This window comes from Acomys minous (assembly GCF_964271855.1).
Source record: "Acomys minous genome assembly, chromosome: 1".
Taxonomy (NCBI): domain Eukaryota; kingdom Metazoa; phylum Chordata; class Mammalia; order Rodentia; family Muridae; genus Acomys; species Acomys minous.
Genome location: NC_140483.1, coordinates 22434749 through 22454228, shown reverse-complemented (window position 1 = coordinate 22454228; position 19480 = coordinate 22434749). Strand labels below are relative to the sequence as shown.

The 19480-nt window shown below is 47.9% G+C and overlaps 2 protein-coding genes across 8 annotated transcripts; one reads left to right on the top strand and one right to left on the bottom strand.

The window, feature by feature from the left end:
• The first annotated feature begins 7335 nt into the window (after nt 1–7335).
• On the top strand, nt 7336–14755 carry B4GALT3 (beta-1,4-galactosyltransferase 3). The gene is made up of 8 exons (XM_084773941.1): nt 7336–7445; nt 8287–8554; nt 9011–9302; nt 9880–10115; nt 11489–11679; nt 11794–11916; nt 13743–13847; nt 13953–14755. The coding sequence occupies exons 3-8, from the start codon at nt 9047–9049 to the stop codon at nt 14224–14226; spliced, it is 1185 nt and encodes a 394-aa protein (XP_084630067.1). The 5' UTR covers nt 7336–7445; nt 8287–8554; nt 9011–9046; the 3' UTR covers nt 14227–14755.
• An 83-nt stretch (nt 14756–14838) lies between these two features.
• On the bottom strand, nt 14839–19079 carry PPOX (protoporphyrinogen oxidase). 7 transcript variants are annotated; one of them, XM_084773889.1, is made up of 13 exons: nt 18786–19078; nt 18593–18687; nt 18307–18441; nt 18055–18170; nt 17778–17910; nt 17371–17515; nt 17064–17254; nt 16027–16087; nt 15749–15867; nt 15542–15652; nt 15288–15437; nt 15116–15158; nt 14840–15041 (listed from the first exon to the last, which is right to left on the bottom strand). In XM_084773889.1, the coding sequence occupies exons 2-13, from the start codon at nt 18677–18679 to the stop codon at nt 14899–14901; spliced, it is 1434 nt and encodes a 477-aa protein (XP_084630015.1). In that variant the 5' UTR covers nt 18680–18687; nt 18786–19078; the 3' UTR covers nt 14840–14898. The 7 variants fall into 7 exon arrangements, with proteins under 7 accessions (XP_084630020.1, XP_084630021.1, XP_084630015.1 ...); XM_084773891.1 differs by having other exon boundaries at nt 18867–19078; XM_084773890.1 differs by having other exon boundaries at nt 18871–19078.
• Between the last annotated feature and the right edge of the window lie 401 nt (nt 19080–19480).

Here is a 19480-nt window from a genome sequence, read left to right as displayed (position 1 = left end):
TAAGAAGAAAAAAAGGAAGGAAGAAAAGAAAAGAAAAGATAGGCTCAGTGGGAAGGATCAGGGGCAGGAGGGCTCACCTGCCAGCCACGGAGGAGGTTGGACATACCAGGACTGATTGAGAGGTAACAGGCCACATGGCAAATGTGGACTACAATAAATGGGTTGATTACGTTATAGGAGCTCAGCGAGGTAACCCCCTATAATAAATAATAATAAATCTGTGTGTCATTATTCAGGAGCTGGTGGTTTGGAACAGTTCAAGGATATTTAGCACCCAATGTTGGATACATAATCCAAGTTTAAGCACCAAATTCAGGCATTAGGCTAAAACTCCTGGGAGGAAGTCAGGGAAAATTGTACTGTACTCTGGTCTGTGGAAGTGGCACAATACTCGGGCTGGAGGAGTGGCCCCTTTAAGAGTGGGCGGGGCCTCTGTACTGTACTGCTGCCCTTTCCCAGGCCCGGAGACTTGTACCATACCAGTATCTTTTGGAGGCTTAGCACCTTGAGTGGGGCCTGTGAGCAGCTGGCACAGCAGGTGGGTTCCAGAAACCATGGAGACACGTGAAGAGCCCCTGCCAGGCACAGAAGGAGCATCTTGCCAGAGCTTCGGTACACAGATGCTGCAGTCTCTCGGGCAAGCTTGTGAGCATTTGCTGTGTGTGCCCATGCCTTGCCTTCAGGGCTGGATAGCTGAGGAAGCCTAGGATTGGAAATCACAGAGGAGCCAAGAAACAGCTGTGGGTGGGCAGGAAGTCAGGCCCGGACTGAAAAGACCTCCAAGCTGGTACAGTATGCTTGAAACTGGCAAGTTCCCAGAGGTAGAGTTTTAAAAACTTAGGTACAAAATAATAATAAGGATTGAAAAGTGGTAAAAGAGAAAAATGTTCTGTAAATGGCTTATATACTGAAGAGAAGAATGAAACTTCATAAAAAGAAGACAGTCATAAAAAGAAGTACTTAATTTTAAAATAAAGTGAAGTCTCCAAAAGAAAGAGAGTGTTGTGGGAAAGATTAAGCTTTGTCACAGGTGGAAGCAGTCTTGGCGGGCTTTACCCTTGGGGCACACCATGAATATCTTGTGAGAGACTGTTTGGAGTCTTTTTGGGCTTGGAATTTAGGAAGCCTACTTGAGAACCCCACCGTGGCTATTGTTTTTTCTCTTCACCACCTTCCCAGGAGGATACAGGGTTGTAGAATAAAAGGTAGATTATTGAATCTACTAACTTCAAAAATTCTACATTGGTATTGTAGATTGATGAAAATTTAAGACTTTTGATTGATGAAAATTTAAGACTTCAACTTTTGCTTCACATTGATATGAACTTAAAATGTATATTCCATTCATTTTTGCCTTATGTATTGTATGTTATATGTTGACAAAATATTGTATATTGTATGTTAAAAATTTACGTTCTTTTTGTTCAATGTTTATTCGATGTGTTATTCATGTACCACTAATGTCTTATAAAAAACTGTTTGAAATCATCGGGGATAAAAGTTGATATTTAGTTACATAGAAATCCTATTAGATACTCACTTTGTTATAGAACAGGTTTGTTTAATAGCTTGTCTATGTCTTCAAAGGAATAGATTGATAACTGTAAGAATAGATAGATTTGCTCTTCAAACTCTTCAGAGATCCACAGAATATGGCATTTAATGATGAGGGCTTTCCTGACAGAGAGAGACATCCGCTCCTGGCTGCCTCTCCATTTGCATCATTGAAGATGGGGGCTTCAAGAGACGCTGGTGACAGAATGGTCACTAGACGGAAAAACTGCTCTACTACTGCTTTTATCTCTGCTGCTGATGACAGGATGATTGTCTACAATGATCAACAATGATGCTGAAAAGATGACTGTCCAGCTTTAAAGAGAATTGATGGACCAGACCGTCGGATTTCCTGCCAACAAAAGCAGTTCGTTGGATGTTTTGGGCCGATAAGGCTAAAGACTGATTGCCCCAATGAAGGAGAGAATTCGGTGTCTATCCAGGCAGTCTGCTCTCTCTGTACTCTGCAACTTGGAAGTTGCCTGCCAGCACTTCCTTTATTAGATAGATTCTCCTTCTTGGGTCTCTGATGGGATTAAAGACTAAATAGCCACAGTGTTACTAAAAGCTTTAGTAGATTAATAATTACAATTTCTCATGAAAAAAAAGGACTCTCTTTGATAGGATAGTGGTATACTTTCCCTTAGGTTAACAAGTATAAAAAGACTTTATTATGTTCTTAATACCTGATGAGTATGTGTATATGTATATATGTGTATATAGTTCTTAATTTTTTAAAGAGAAGGGGGAGGTGTGGGAAAGATTGAGCTTTGTCACAGGTGGAAGCAGTCTTGGCGGGCTTTACCCTTGGGGCACACCATGAATACCTTGTGAGAGACTGTTTGGAGCCTTCCTGGGCTTGGAATTCAGGAAGCCTACCTAGGAACTCCACCGTGGCTATTGTTTTCCTAATTGACCCTCGAAGGGAGGAGGAGACCGCCCTTTGCATGTGACTGGGAAGGTGGTGAAGAGAAAAAACAAGAGGTAGAGAAGAAGGAGGAGAAGGCGCGGAGAGAGAGGAAGGGACCGGACCAGCTCGTGGGACTGAGACACCTAAGGACCTGTCCTGCCGAACGGATTCCAGGAGGTTTTAATTTTCTGTCCCTTTAACCTTTTTTTCCTTCTTGTATATGCTAGTTGGGTTGTATAATAAAGTTTAATTGTTAATAAACAGAGCCAACAGAGTGTGGTGGCACATGCCTTTAATTTCAGCACTCGGGAGACAGAGGCAGGTGGATCTCAGTAAATTCAAGGCCAACCTGGACTGCAAAGAGTTCCAGGCCAGCCAAGGCTACACAGAGAAGCCCTATCTCAAAAAACCAAGAAAAGAAAAGAAGAGAGAAGAAAATACTTTCTGTATTAAAAAAGTAAAAAAACAATAAGGCAGGGAGCATTTGGATCCTGTATAATTTTGTTTCAGTTATCAACATGGGAATAATTATGTGTTCAGTAATGATTGCAATTTTATATATCCTCTTTAACAAAGATCAGAATAAAGCCAACTGAGAGAAGGAGACTGAGAGATGGAGTGATTGGAGGTGATAGAGCAGAGACTGGAAAATCCTTTGCTTCAGAATAAAGAATCTTCAAGGAATCTAATCTGGAGCCTACAGTGCCACCCTGTGGTGAAATTACAGAATGGCAACCCATAGAGATGCAATCTGCTGAGTTAAGAAGACAGATTGATGATGCCACCTTAAAGCAATGTCATACAATAGCTTATGTGTTTCGTTTTTCAGAGTTAGGAGAATTAAAGTTTATGTATGTGTTAATACCTCATATAATTGATATCCACTTAGGATATCAATGGGCTTTTGCCTTGAGTTCTGAAAAACGCTAATTCTGAGATTGCATTTATTAGAGGTTATGGCTGGACTGGATATGCCTTTATAGATTGAAGCTGATGATGGTTCGACATCTGTATCCAATAAAATACATTTATTTTTATACATTGTGGTATAAGACATGTTACAGCTATTCATTTAATCCTACAGGTCAAACAATGATCGAGCCACACTTTAAACCGAAGGGGTACATGGGATCTCCCAGAGATAGGTTAAATAATGCTCTATTTAGTTTAAAAATTTAAAACATCAGTGAGACAGGTAGCACAGGTGCTGAAAAACACTGGAATTTACAAGGGACTGTTGAACTAGAGTAGCCTATATATGTGATAAACTCATGGAAGTCAGAAAATGTGTTGCATTTGGGAAGAGGCCATGCCTTTCTTTCAACTGGAAATGAAAAGTTGTGGATTCCTTCAAAATGAATAAAGATCAGATTTGACCAGGGAGACCTCCTGAAAATCTTGACTGCAGACAGAAGGAGGAGACCCAGAAGAACAACTAAACAGGCGACATGAATGCTGATCCCTTGATATGGGAACAGCTCTGAGACTGGCTGAGACATGGATGTCGCTGCAGATAAGAGTTGGCTACAGAGTCATCCTGACTTATTATTACATGCCATCTTTTCATATGGCGTGGATGGAGATTGGTATAACAGTCTGGTTATACAGTCCAAACAGACATAAAGCTGACAGATGCCTTTCACCTGCTCATAGAGTCAAAAATCATCATTAGCTGATTTGTGCACACCACACATTTCATACATGTGTTAATGCAGAAATACATGTTACCTTTAAAAGTGTGTGTTTTCAGAGTAAAGGGATCAGACACCAATAAAGACAACGCAAGTATCCCAGATGATCCAGCCTCACAGATGATGGCCTCAGGTGATGCTTCCTCAAAACTTTGCATCCAGGACAGCTTCAAAGCAGCTCGGTCAGTTGGTCCAGCCTCACAGACTCCTTCAGTCATGACTTCAGTTAAGCCCTTCACTATATCACACAGAGAAGGGGCAGCAAACAATACAGCCAGCTCTCCCAGGACTGGCTCAATATTCCAGTTTTCTTAGGGTCATCAAAAGATGCTGTCACTCCAGACAGCCTGGTCTACAAAGTGAGTCCAGGACAGCCAGGGCTACACAGAGAAACCCTGTCTCAAAAAAAAAAAAAAAAAAAAAAAGAGGATAGGATAGACAGTGTAGTACTTTCTCCAAGGTTGCCAAACTGGACTGGACATTGTGAATGTAATTTTTGTGTGTGTGTGTGAATGTAATTCTTACCTGATAGTTGTCATAACTGTGCTTATTGTATATAGGTTATTGATGTTAGAGAAAGAGCCTTTTGTTGGACTAAAAGTGAGAGGTTGTATCTTGTACACTGTGTAAAGTTTACCTTTGTGTTATTCAAATATTGATTTCTCTCTACTGGCAGAGAGCTGAGTACTGTCCAGATTTTATCCCCTGCCTCAGTGTTCTGAAAACATATAATTCCCTTGTTGCAGGATGTTTGATCCCATCGTGAACTCCAAGACTGTGAACTGTAAAAACCTGTTTATTGTTTGATGTGGCTCAGCCCTAGCACACACCTTTTTTTCCCCTAGCACACACCTTTAATGCAAGAGCTTTCTGTACACAGGATTTAATAAAGTTAATCCTAAATCAAGAGGTGGAGCAAGAAACCAGCTGACAGGGATTAAGTAGGTAGAAGGGACTTTGAGAGAAGGGTATTCAAGACATCCTGGAGAAGATGAAGGAGCTCTTTAGCTCTTGGCTCTTAGCTTTAGGCTTTTTTTCTCCTAGGTTGTCGGGTGAGCTAGCAAACTTCTGGTCTTGGGCTTTTGGCTTCTTGGCTTTTTCCTTCAGGGCATGAGCTGAGGAGGAAGGTCAGCTGGGTGCTTTCTCTGCCTCTCTGAGCTAGCAGGTTTTCATCCCAGCATCTGGCTCCTAAGTCTTAATTGGTAAAAATCAAATGATTGGGATTTTCTTTATATAAAACAACACTCCTGGGGGCTGGAGAGATGGCTTAGTGGTTAAGAGCACTGTCTACTCTTCCAGAGGTCCTGAGTTCAATTCCCAGCAACCACCTAGTGGCACTCAACCATCTATAATGAGATCTGATGCTCTCTTTTGTCATGGCAGTGAACATATAGAAAGAGCACTTATATACATAAAAAAAATAAGTCTAAAGAAAGAGATTGCTTTAGCAATGAAAAATAAATAAATAAATAAAAATAACACTCCCTCACCTGATTTGGTTTAATAAAGATCTGAAGGCTACACAGAGGAACCTTGTCTAGAAAAAAATATTCAGGTCTTCAGGGTTGGCAGAAGTGCCTTTACCTGTCGTGTCATTTTAAGTTCCCTGTACTTACAATATTGTTACTACCTGCTTAGTGCTCCAGTCTCGGGTCCCACTGTTATGTTCTGACACTTAACACAGTAAGGGAGACATCATTCCGGATGACTGTAAGAGGAGAGCAGGTGAGGGAAGCAGGAAGAGCAGGGCTACGGGAACTTGACAATGGCCGAGACATGATGTCAAGGGTAGAAGGACTTGACAGACTTGACAGGATTCACACTGAAGACAGATGGGAGTGATCAGTTATCAAGGGGACAGTGGGACAACTCCGGCTTATCTGGCTTGGTAGGATTCTTTCTGGCTGAAACTGTTCAGGTAGGATCAAGATAGGGCCAGAGAGAAGAACCAGAGGGCTCAGCCAGCCACAGCTACACAGAGAAACCCTGTCTCAGAAACAAAACAAAACAGACAAACAAAAAGAGGGTTCAGCATAGTGTCTAACATTTGGTAAAGAAGAGAGTCTTTTTAAAAAGCTGATAGCCGGGTGTGGTGGCACACGCCTTTAATCTCAGCACTCAGGAGGCAGAGGCAGGCGGATCGCAGTCGAGTCCAGGACAGCCAAGGCTACACAGAGAAACCCTGTCTCAAAAAACGAAACAAAACAAGAATCCATATTGAAAGGAATATATGTTTATAGTGTTTAACTCATGAGGAAACTGGCTCTACAGACCTGTTTGCAGATGAGGAATATAAAACTAAAGGAGAAATTGAGACAAGTACTTTCCCTCTCTCCAAGATATGTTTACTAGACAGGACAGAATTTGCATGTAGGTCACCTACCTATACTGAGTTGTAAAATAACTTTCATGAGAACAATGTTTAAGGCAGGATATGCGTAGACAAGGTCTTCGGGTTTCCCATTAGACATGACAACTTCTGAGAAGCCTCCCCGGGATTGCCACCTATGAATGAGGTCATCATGACCATTGCACCGAACTGCTTGTATATAGCACCGCCCTCCCCCACCCCCGCCACACACACAGCGGAGACTGCTTTTTTTGAGGCAGACGCCGTAACTAATTGGTCTCTTCTTGTTTCCTCAGCATAAACATTTGTTTCTAAGAAACAAGAAGCTGGGGGCTGGCAGAAGCCACAGGTCTAAATCCCTTGCACATTGTTGTAGCATCCATTTTAGTCTGGTACCTAGGAAAACATATTTACATCTGAGCTGACGCGGCCTTTGCCTCCACATTCTGTGTTTCTTCCATTTCAAGGCCTGTGAGATTGATACCATGGGGATACAAAAGCATGTTACGGTAACCTTAGGGAGGAAATTTTTCGATACTAAGTAGCACTAGGCTACAGGGGGCGCTATTGACACACTGTTGGGTAAGGGCTCAGTTTACCCCTAGGTGAGGTCCTCCGAAACATCAGAAAGTGACGCTCAGCCTTTCTGAAAAACAAGGGCTTTGGGCTGTTGGGTTTATAATCTGAGGTGAGCAATGGAACCCGGTTAGGAGAGAGAGCGCCTGGAGCCTGAGGCTCCTCCGCGCCACCAGTGTGCGTCTTCTCGGGGCAGATCACCTCTCCCGGCCTGGCAGGCGAGGGGGTCGGGAGGCCCAGCTCTCGGCTCACCCAGAGGCTCCGCCCCGTGACGTATGGTCCCGCCCCCAGCGCCCGCTTCCAAGATGGCGACAGAGATACCTGCCCGGCTGTCCCGGTGGCGGTGACGACGGGAGCTGACCAGGTATGGTGGGCTGGGGGACCATTGAAAAAGAGTCCTCCGAGAAAGGTTTGGGAGGTCGTAGGCAGGAGAAGTTCAGAGTGAAAGCTAAAAAAACAGATTGACCACGGACAGGGTCTCGGGTGGAAATGTGGACGCGGGCCGGTTGCCTTCACGTTTGCAAGGTAGGGGTAAAAGGCAAGAGACTAGGGTGGGATGGGCGTGCTCGAAAAGAATGGGGTTCTAATACTCTTCTCTCCCCACCCCACCCCACCCCCGCGAGTAAAGCACCGACCACGCCCTTCCAAGTGAGCCGGCCCCAGGTGTTCTGGGCCGACCTTGCCCTAGCATCCCCCCCTCCCCCCTATTCACTTCACCTGGAACGTGGAATTCTCCTCCCCGCCCCCATTAGGGCTGGAGAAAGGTGGAAAAGGTAGGACACCACTCCCACCTTCTCCGGGCCACGCTCCAGAGCTGCTAGCGTGCCCAGCTCCCAAGTGGTCAAGCACCTTGCACCTGCGGAGGCGCTCCCTGCTACTTGAAGATCAGAAAGGACCTGTTTCCTAAGTGTGCTCTGTTTTTCTGGCCACTCCAAGGTCCTGCCATACCTGTCGTGTCTCCGGAATAGTTTTTTTGTTGTGTTTTGTTTTGTTTTGATGCCTCTGTTCATTTCCCCGTTCCCCACTCCCCAAACTAGTTTGTTTTGTTGGAGTAGATTGGTAGGTACAGACCTGGCACTTACTATTCTACGCCAGGTAGCCTGAGACGGACTTGCCCTAGCATCTTTCCTTTTTTCCAATCACTTTCCCGCACTTAACCCCGACGCCAAAGTTGTTTCTTCCTGACCCTGATCTCTATTGTACAGGTGACTGGCCATCCTTGATCACTTCTGTTCCCGCTGGTCCCAGATTGGCTGCTGGAATGCTTTTTTTTTTTTCTTCCTGTCCTCTGTGACAGTTCGATTTTGAGATAATGCCGCACTTCTCTGCTCCCCGGGGACCTCCTGGAGCCCCCATGGTCCGGATGAGGACGGCTTGAACACAGGTGTGCCTGTCTCTTCTCTTATAAGATCGGAGGGATTTTAAAGACCCGATATGGACTTGGGACTTGAGTGATACAAGCTTTACTTGAAGGTAGAAACTGAGAGCAGACGGAGTGGTTTGGGGGAAGTGGGTGAAATGAAACTTGAGATTTAGCTACGTGGAATAAGAACCGCTGGTGGTTGGTTGTTTTTTCTTTTCTTTTTTTGGTTTTACGAGACAGTTTCTCTGTGTAGCCTTGGCTGTCCTGGACTTGTCCTGGACTCGCTGTGGAGACCAGGCTGGCCTCGAACTCACAGCAATCCGCCTGCCTCTGCCTCCCAAGTGCTGAGATTAAAGGCGTTCACCACCACGCCCAGCCCTGATTGTTGTTTTTCTTTCTTTTTCTTTTCTATTTATTTATTTTTTCCCCCTTGTTTGATTGATTACAGCAGTGTTACTTTCTGTGACGGTGTTCTTTGCCTGTTTTTCTTTCCCTCCCTGGCACCACTCTCTCATCTCTACCTGCTGATGTCTCTGCTGGCTTGCTCTCTTCCTGTTTTCTTCCAGAAATCCCTTCACTCCTTCCCTAGCCCTCAAGTCAGGATGCTGCGGAGGCTGCTGGAGAGGCCCTGCACACTGGCCCTGCTTGTGGGCTCCCAACTGGCAGTTATGATGTACCTGTCCCTGGGGGGCTTCCGAAGCCTTAGTGCCCTGTTTGGTCGAGAACAGGGCCCGACGTTCGACTACTCTCATCCCCGTGATGTGTATAGTAACCTCAGTCACCTGCCTGGGGCCCCTGGAGCTGCAGGAGCTCCAGCTCAAGCCCTGCCCTACTGTCCTGAGAGATCTCCTTTCTTAGGTGAGTACAAGAGGAAGGAGGTGAAGAAGGGAAGACGGTGTGGGCATCGGGCATCTCTGACGGGCATGGAGTGAAACTTAGACTAATGGACTCAGATAAAGTGGGCTGTGAACTCGGAGGTCAAGGTAGGCTTTCCACTGTCTGCCTGTTTTATGGGATCTTCTGTAGGGACAAGAGAAGGTTATATAGGACCCTCAAATAAGAAAATAAGTAGTCAGCCAGGTGCACGCCTTTAATCCCAGCACTCGGGAGGCAGAGGCAGGTGGATCTCTGTGAGTTCGAATCCAGGCTGGTCTACAGAGTGAGTCAAGGACAGCCAACAGTACACAGAGAAATCCCGTCTTGAAAAAAGCCAAAGAAAGAAAGAAAGTAGTCTAATGTAAGGAGGTCGCCTGCAGCTTTAGGTTCTGTGGAGCTGTCTTCATGAAGGGAAATCCAAGGCTTGTGAGACTTTTGAGTGAGCCCTTGGGGAACTGAGCCCAGAATCAGGCTGTGTGGCTAGAGGCAGTCGCAGATTCTGCTAGCTCACTTTCTCCTTGTGCTGCCAATCTCTGAACCTGCCTTTCCTTACCAACAGTGGGTCCTGTGTCAGTGTCCTTTAGCCCAGTGCCATCACTAGCAGAGATTGTGGAGCGGAATCCCCGGGTGGAGTCAGGGGGCCGGTACCGTCCTGCAGGATGTGAGCCTCGCTCCCGAACAGCCATAATTGTGCCCCATCGTGCCCGGGAGCACCACCTCCGCCTGCTGCTCTATCACCTGCATCCCTTCCTGCAGCGCCAGCAGCTTGCATATGGCATCTATGTCATCCACCAGGTACCCCCACTGTCCTCTCCTCTTTGATGCTAAGGAGTCCTCAAAAGGATGCCTCTTCTTTCATCTGATGGGTCTGTGGGGTAACTGTAAGAGGGTAGACAATAGCTAATGGACACGCCCCCAGCCTTGCTCTTCCAACTTTGCCAGAATGCTTGTTCTGTTAAGTTTGTCTCCTTGTTCTGTTAAGGTATTCCTACTCTCCTATGTTTTTCTTTAATTTTTTTCCCTTTGTTTCATGGCTTATGCAAATTTGGAATTAACTGGTCAAGGGTGAGCTAAAATATTAGTTCTGCAATTTAAGGAAATATTAGATTTATTTATTTCAGTTGTGAGCGTTTTGCCTGCATATATGTATCTGCACCACATTTGTGTTTGGTGCCTGAAAAGGTCAGAAAATGACATCAGTTTCCTGGAACTCATGGTTTCTGGTGGCTGTGAACCGTGGGGACTGTGTTGAGTGCTGGGAATCAAACCTGGGTCCTCTACAAAAGCGACAAATGCTCATAACTGCTGAGCCACCTTTCCAGGCCCCTACATCTGCAACTGCTGACATCCTGATGAAGATGTCCCTCTAACATGAGACAAAAAAGCAGAAGCTGGACTAGAGAGATGGCTCGGAGGTCCTGAGTTCAATTCCCAGCAACCACATGGTGGGTCACAACCATCTATAATGAGATCTGGTGCCCTCTTCTGGCATGCAGGCTCACAGGCAGGCAAAATACTATATATGTAATAAATAAATAAATCTTTAAAAAAAAAAAGCAGAAGCCAATTAATAGGCTGCTTATCACTTAGGATTGTTGGTAATCAGAAAGAAACAAGATGTCAGGCACACACTGATAATGCAAGAAAATTTTAATTAATTTGAGCAACTAAATTAAAAAGGTGGTTTTGTGTTTTGAGATTGGGAATCCTCAGAATTTACTACGTAGCTGAGGATGACCTTTTAACTTCTGATCCTTCTGCATCGCCACCATACCCAGTTTTATATGTCATTGAAGACTGTACCCAGGACTTAATGGATGCTAGATTACATTCTTCCCACTGAGGATGACCTTTTAACTTCTGATCCTCCTGCATCGCCACCATACCCAGTTTTATATGGCATTGAAGACTGTACCCGGGGCTTAATGGATGCTAGATTACATTCTTCCCGCTGACCCCCATCTCCAACCCTTGTTTTGTGTTTAGTCTTCCTGTCTCAGCCTGCTGAGTGCTAGAATTGCAGTCGGGTACCACCATGCTCAGCTGTTTATCTTGTTCTTCCTTCTTTTTCGGTCCCGCATCACACTTGGATGATGTTCTTTTCAGCTTGGTGTACACGGTACCTGCTTGGTCCATACACAGGCTGGTCCCCCTTCGTTATCTTCTAGGCTGGAAATGGGACGTTTAACAGGGCAAAGCTCCTGAACGTGGGGGTGCGGGAGGCCCTTCGTGACGAAGAATGGGACTGCTTGTTCTTGCATGACGTGGACCTCCTTCCAGAAAACGATCATAACCTGTATGTTTGCGACCCCCGGGGACCCCGCCATGTTGCCGTTGCCATGAACAAGTTTGGATACAGGTAGAGGGCACGGAAGGGCACTAGGCAAGCAGGAAAACCCAACCTTGTAGAAGGGGATTGTGGGTAGGGATGACTCTCCAAGTTTGTAAAATACAAGGATCTTCTTGTCCTTAGCCTCCCGTACCCCCAGTACTTTGGTGGGGTTTCAGCGCTCACTCCTGACCAGTACCTGAAGATGAATGGCTTCCCCAATGAATACTGGGGCTGGGGTGGTGAGGATGACGACATTGCTACCAGGTCAGACTTCTTGCTACATCTCTTTCTCAAACCCTGACCACAGTCCTCCAACCAATCTTTAGCTTCCTGATTCCGCACTGAAGCCCATTTTCCCCCCTTGGGTTTAGTCGACTGAGGATAGGCTTTGCGCATTGCTGCCCACTCTGTCAACTTTCCGTTTTCTAGGTAGATCTGGTTGATTATATTCTTGAGAAAGGGGGTAAGATCAGTTGGAAATATGGAATTCTGGATCTCAAGAAGGGGCCTAAAATGTAGGTTAGTTCTTCGTTTTGCTAGGCTTACATAGAAACTACTTCTGTGAGAACGGGGGGAAGAGGAATTCTGCTCCATACAGCCCAGAATCGCCTTTTTGTTTGTTTGTTTTTTAGGTTTTTGTTTTGTTTTTTTTGAGTCAGGGTTTCTGTATAGCCCTGGCTGTCCTGGAACTCACTCATCCTGTAGGTCAGGCTGGCCTTGAACTCTCAGAGGTCCTGTGCCTCTGCCGTCAGAGTGCTGGGATTCAAGGCACCACTGCCTGCCCACTTTGTTTCGTTTGAAAAAGGAAGTGGGGTGGGTGGGGTTTAGAGAGTGCCAACTCATTCTTAGCCTGTGAAACATCCGGTCTATCCATGTGCAGTGTATTTGAGCTTGAAATGCTGGACCCATTGCCTCCCCTCCCCCTGTGATGACATCTGTATGTGAAGTGTCATTGCTGTATTTCCCCCTTCAGTTTTTGGTCAAACCACCTTCCCCTCCTACCTTCTGTGTTTCAGAGTCCGGGCTGGTTTTAAGGTCCTGATCACATGTCTGCTTCTGCTCTTCTCCTTCACACATGGCAGCAGCTGGGAAGGGGCTGGGTAGTTTTAGACACTATTTCTAACTGAGTATTGCTGGGCTAGGGGTGCAGCTTGGTGGTCCAGTGTGTTTAGCATAGGCAAGTCCCACTTTGAATGGCCAGCACCAAAGGGGAAGAGACAAGAGATGGCGGAGATTAGATCTGCCATTTCGTTCTTTTTCTTTCTTTCTTTTCTTTTCTTTTTTTTTTTTTTTTTTTTTTGGTTTTTCGAGACAGGGTTTCTCTGTGTAGCCTTGGCTGTCCTGGACTCGCTTTGTAGACCAGGCTGGCCTCACAGCTATCTGCTTGCCTCTGCCTCCCCAGTGCTGGGATTAAAGGCATACACCACAACGCCCAGCTTTCTTTCTTTGTTTTAGAGATTTATTTATTAGGGCTGGAGAGATGGCAGAGGTTAAGAGCACTGACTGCTCTTCCGGAGGTCCTGAGTTCAAATCCCAGCAGCCACATGGTGGCTCACAACCACCTATAATGTGATCTGGTGCCCTCTTCTGGCCTGCAGGTGTACATGGAGGCAGAGCACTGTATGCATAATAATAAATAAATCAATCTTTTTTTAAAAAAAGATTTATTTATTATGTATACAGTATGCTGCCTGCCTGGGTCTGCCAATTCTATGCGTTAAACAAAATGGCCCCTTTCTCTGTCCTCCCAAGACTCCCAGGGCAGCTCCTAGGAAGGAGCCATTTAGAAAGCAGATGTATGAATAACAAATCTGGCTCTGCCAGTTGCGGTAAAGCCCCAGAGTGCCTGCCACTAGGCCCTGCGGACTTAGATGCAGCCAACTTTACCTTCTTTCTGTTTGACTTTCTCCTGCCTTCTCATACTTGGCAGGTTTTATTTACCCATTTGTTTGCTTAATTTTTTTTCCTTGTCAAACAGGTACTAATTACTCTTTGTGTAGGCCATCACTTCCTTGATGGCCTTTATCTTCCTCATTGACCTGCCAGCAGCCTTTTTCCACTCCTCTAAGACCCCCTCACTTTTCTCACAGGGTACGCTTGGCTGGGATGAAGATCTCCCGACCACCCACCTCGGTGGGGCACTATAAGATGGTGAAGCACAGAGGAGATAAAGGAAATGAGGAAAATCCCCACAGGTAGGAAAGGGAACTGTTCCTGGATTCCCAACAGGAACCTCTTAGCCGTCCCCAAGTTCCAGGCTATTCCTTTTAGATCTCAGTCTTCAAACTTCTAACCCTCAGATTTGACCTCCTGGTCCGTACCCAGAATTCCTGGACACAAGATGGGATGAACTCACTGACATACCGATTGCTGGCAAGAGAGCTGGGTCCTCTCTATACCAACATTACTGCAGACATTGGGACTGACCCTCGGGGTCCACGGGCTCCCTCTGGTCCCCGATACCCACCGGGTTCCTCCCAGGCCTTCCGTCAAGAGATGCTGCAACGCCGGCCCCCGGCTAGGCCCGGCCCCATGCCTACTGCCAACCACACAGCTCCCCATGGTTCACACTGACTCTTCTCTGTCCACTTTAATCACAAAACTGAATCCAAGCGGTTGTAGTCCTCACGCTCTCTGCTCCTCACCGTTCTCAGGGGGATGTGAGGGAGCTAAACTCTAGTGCTGTGCTGGGGGGGCAGGGACCTCTCCTCACGGCTAGATTGGAGCTGGGCTCCTCTAGACCTGGGGGTTCCTCTTTCTAGGGGCCCACCTATCAGGGCTGATGACTGTGAATCCTTGATGTCATTTTATGTGATGAATCCTGGGAGTCCCCTGCCCCCTGGGGTAGGAGCAGGGCTGGACCCCATGTCCCTTCCTCATCCATTGACATCACTCTTAGCCGAGAGTGACCTTGCTTCTCCTGGGACCTCTGTGAATATTTATTCTATTTATGGTTCCCAAGAAGCTGTCTGGTGGAGGAAACCCCTCCCTGGGCTTGAGTACCTGCCAGTGCTGGAGTACCTCCTCTGGTCTTGGCCCAGGGGAGGGGGGCAGGGAGGGGCTAGGATTTTGATATCTTTTCTAATAAAGGACTTTTGTCTCACCTTTGCTTGTGCTTTCTGCATTCCAGGCCACTTTATTCTCCCCCACCACCCCCAACCAAGACAAGTCTATAGGTTGACAGAATAGCAAGGCCAAGCTAAGCTCTGGCAACTTTTATTTTCATGAGCAAGGGGGGGGGGGGCATCAGCTATTAGATTCTGTGCCCAGCACAGCAACTGCTGCCTGACGCCCACTCTCTATACAGTCATTGACAGCGACCCCGTCGTAGGAGGCTCCAGCCAAAGTCAGGGGCAACCTCTGAGCAGTCAGGAATTGCATAGCCGACTCTGAAAGGTAAGGATGAAAGGAATGCTATAGCTGCGGTCTGACTTCCTCGGCCCCAGCTGCTTTCCCAACTTACCTAGTTTTTGCCAGTGGCCTAGGGTATACTGAGGGATACAGTTCTAAGGAGAGAGAAGACGCAAGAGAACGGTTCTGACTGGTTTGCAAGGCCTGGACTTGGTAAACATGCCAGGCCCTACTTTCAGGGCTTTCAATGGGGGGGAAACAGATAAGAATTTATCTCGGCTCACCTTGTGTAGATGGACCAAGCAGTGGCTTGGCCGTTCTTTCAGGCCTAGCTGTGTAGCCGCTGCTGCCTGTGCTTGCTGTTGGAACAGCTCTGGAGACAGTTCCTGGCCTTCAGCTTCTAGCTTCTGTAACCAGTAACCTCCCAACATCACCTATAGGGACACACACAGCACTGACCAGCCTGCTCTCGCCCGTACTAAGGCACAGAGGAGGCCTTTGGAAGCCCTCCCTGCTAAGCAAAGTTCCCTTCTCTCACAGTTACTCGGAGGCCTGGGGGGTTACCATCCTGCTCAGGAAAAGCAACTGAGTCATACACGATTCCCAGGACAGTTGGGTCTTCTGATGATGGCACCAAATGTCCAAATCCCTGGAGAGGAGGGTGTGGGGTGTGGGGTGGGGGTCAGAAGGGAAGGTCTCTCTCGGAGCCTGTGTCCCCCCACTTCCTTTCTCCTCTTCCTCATACCTGGACAGGCAGACAAGCTCCTTTGTACTGCAGGTTCACCACAGCGACAGACACAGCAGTGATGGTGCTCAGGACGTGAGCTAGAGGGGCAGCCTCGGCAGGGAGCAGCCTGCTGAGCACTGGAGGAGATCAGGCAGAGGCGTTCACACTAAGCTAGCTCTGTCTTACTAAAATCCCTCAGGAATGGCCAGTTCAGGAGCCCTGTGTGGTCCTGCTGGTGTAGGAAGGCATACTATCACCTCCCGGTGGTTAGGAGAAGGGAGAGTCTGTCCCATTACCTGATGCTGGGATGGCACTAATAATGTGGTCAGCCTCCAGACTGCTGTCCCCTAGAGACACCTGAGTGGTAAGAACAGTTGAAAGATGGTATCACGAGGACTTTATGGGTAAAGTGCCATTTGCTGCCTCACTCTCAGCTCCCCAGGTACTCGAGACAGGAAAGGCTGGGTGCTGACCCAGGAAGAAGACTATGAATGCCAGCATCCTCTGAACAACAATGAACATCCTCTGTATAATCCCGGAAGCAGGCCAGAAAGGCTAGTGCGGCTGCTTTGGAATGCTTGTTGGAGGTGGGTTGTCCTTTCCCTGTTCCCAGACACAAGCACGGGTTCCATCCACAGGCTTGTACCTAAGGGGCTTTGTGAGAAAGGCTCACAGATAAAGCCTAGGAGCCTGAGGTATCAATAGCTAAATAACTCTCTAAGACAGGAAAACAGTCCAGTTCTATCAGCCCTGAGCTGGCTAAACCACTTAGACAAAGATGGTGACGCTGTGTGTGTGTGTGTGTGTATTTGCCTGTGGAGCTCAGCAGAGGTCTCCTGTGACCCCTGCACTGGAGCTGTAGGCAGTTGTGAGCTACCTGATGTGAGTGCTGGTAACTGAACTCAGGTCTTTTGTACGTGCTCTCGACTGCTGAGCTGTTGCTTTGGCTTCCCCCTCACTCCCCAGAAGAAGAAATGTATGAGCGAGACGTTCTCATTGGCTTTAAAAGGTTGCAGACATTACCCATGGACCCCTACTGGCCTTTGATGTCTTTGTGAATCTCATGACTGATGGGTGTGTAGCTGTGGTCTTATGAGGAAACAGTATCATGTTTTAAAGTCTTGGACCAAATTAAAAAAAAAAAATGGCTGCTCAGCAGACAAGCCCACCTCTCCCCCCAAGAGAGCCTATTTTACTATGGTATAAATTTGGGCCGTGCACATTTTCATATGAAACCTTTTGCTAAATAAATTTCCACAGTCCTCAATATAACAGCAACAACAAAACCAGTAACCCTCATACAGGTTCGCTGTACCCCAGAGGGTCTTCCTACCTTCCAGCGTCCTTCTAGCTGGAGGCTGAGGCCACAGACTGGCTGGCCACTGAGGACAGTGACCCCTTTGCTTGTCAGGTAGCTGTGAAGGGCCTGTGGCAACACCTCCAGCCCTCCACGGAGTGACCACTGGCTCCATCGCTCAGCCCGGGCCTGACGAATTAATGAGGAATCTGGCTGTGGGCCCTGCCCTAAAAGGAGGAACAAAAATATATCCGATCAAAATAGTAGCCCTTGAATGAAGTACCTCAGTTTGTCAGGTTTTATATTTTTTTACCCTTTGAACCAACGTCCGCTCCCCCCTCACCTGCCCCCAGCAGCAGCCCCAGTAATATGGACCGATGGGTCTGCTCAGCTTGGAAGAGACTGGGAAAGCAGGACCGGATGCTGAGCTCACGGCTGTTGCCGGCAAACACTCCTCGGCATAGACTGTCCATGGCTAAAGACGCCACCTTGAGGGTAAGACTGGGGCTGAGGGGCCAAGAAATAAGCCACCCTGACTGACCTCCATCGCCCCTGCTTGGGAGGGAAGGAGGGAGTGTGGATCCCCCCACGGGAGGAAAGGGAGGCATTTGTTCCCAACACTGAGCTTTGGAGAGTCCAGCAATAGGTAGAGGACATCCCTAAATGACACGAGAGTCCCTGGGTTAAGTGTGAGTTGGAGATTCAGCAGCAGGAGGGGAGAGGTTTGAGACCACCTCTAAGCAGTGTCACCTCAGGTCCAAGGCGGCGCTGGGCAAAGCTGTGCACAGTCTCATCAGGCTCATTGCCCCTGGGCTTCATCAACTCCCTCAGCCCAGCCCAAAACAGAGGTTTGGAGAACGGAGGTGAAGGGCGCAGTAGCCCCCTGCATGGAGGAAGGCTTGGTGAAAAGAAAGCTCCCAGCTTCACCTTCCCAGCTCCTGGGGGTTCCTTTCATCCATTTGACACCCTGTGGCTGGGATGGCTGACTGGGAGCAAATGGAAGTGGGGTAAAGAGATGGGGTGTTACCTGAGGCCGGAGGGCAGGGGGTGCAGGGCACCCCCTACATACAGGAACCTGTTCTGGGCAGCTGGATGATCCCCCCGGACGGGCAAGATTTCTGACTCCAAGCCAAGCTCAGAAACCTGCTCTCCACAAGCCCTCAGAAAGAGGAGAAACTAAGGAAAAACTGACCCAACAAATGTCTCCCCTCTCTGCCACTCTAGCCCTTTGGAGAACTCTCCTCCGCTGCTTGTCCCACACATTCCAAAAGACGCTCACCAGGAGCAGGGTCCGGGCTCCCAACGCCCCAGCGGGCCTAATTCCTCGAGGTCCAAGTTCAAAGATCGCACCATCTGATCCTCGGACTGAGCGAATCCAGCCTCCCAAACGCTTGCTGCCTTCCAGTAAGATCACCTGGCGTCAAAAGTAAGACACCGTGGGCTCAGGGCAAAGGGACTGGGGATCGGGGAGATCTGAATATACCATGGGACAAAATCTATCTAGCTTTTGCTGGAAATGTTAACGGTATTAAATGAGTCTTTCTCTGGTACTAGTGGGGACTCACCTTAGGGGGACAGGGGCCTCGGATCAGATGATAACTGGCCGCCAGTCCGCTGATTCCGCCGCCAAGCACGATCACAGTCCGGCCCATTGGAGGTCCTGATTAAAGGTTAAGATAGTCCGAGAGAAGCCGAGGCACCCTGTTTTGCAACTGCAGAAGCTCCCACTGGTCCCGTATCCCACCGCTGGGCACTTACTGATTTATGAGCAACTAAGGCGGGAAGCGCGTGTACGTGCTGGTGGAAGAGTCGGGTGTTCGTTCAGAGGCTAGGACTTACCCACCTGCTAGGGCGACCCAGAGAAAGTGAGTGATATAGAGGCCCTAGGACCAGTCCATCCAGTCGGTGTGCAGATAAGGGCCACGCCCACGCTATCTCCCCAGCCACAGAATTCTGCAGCTCAACGAACGGGTTCGAGTCTGGTATCCCCGCCCCTAACTTTTAGGGTCCCTCCGACTCTCCGTCTATTCCTTTCTGACGGCCTTGCGGCTGCGCTTCACATTCCTGCTTCTGGATTGGTGGGTCTTGAAAAGCGGGTTCTGGATTGGTGAGCTCTGGGTTGCACCCACCAATGAAAATACCGAACTGGCAGTGACGCAGCCAGCGGATCGAGAGCTTTCAGAGTCAGCACAGCCGAACAGGTTAACTGGTTCGTTTCCTAATCGGAGTTAGTTGCAGTAGCCGACTCTGCCGTCCCCAGGGCCAAGACAAACGAAAAGCTGAAACCGGGAGTTAGCATTCCCCAGCTCAAGCTTCCCAGGTCTGTGGTGAGAACCCTGGAGGGAGGGAGAGCCCCACGAGCTTAAGTTAGAAAGAGAGAGACAGTTGGAGGCCAGCCCCTGGGGAGGTGGCTCCATAAACAGCTCCTTGATGTTAGCAACAGACGCGACCTC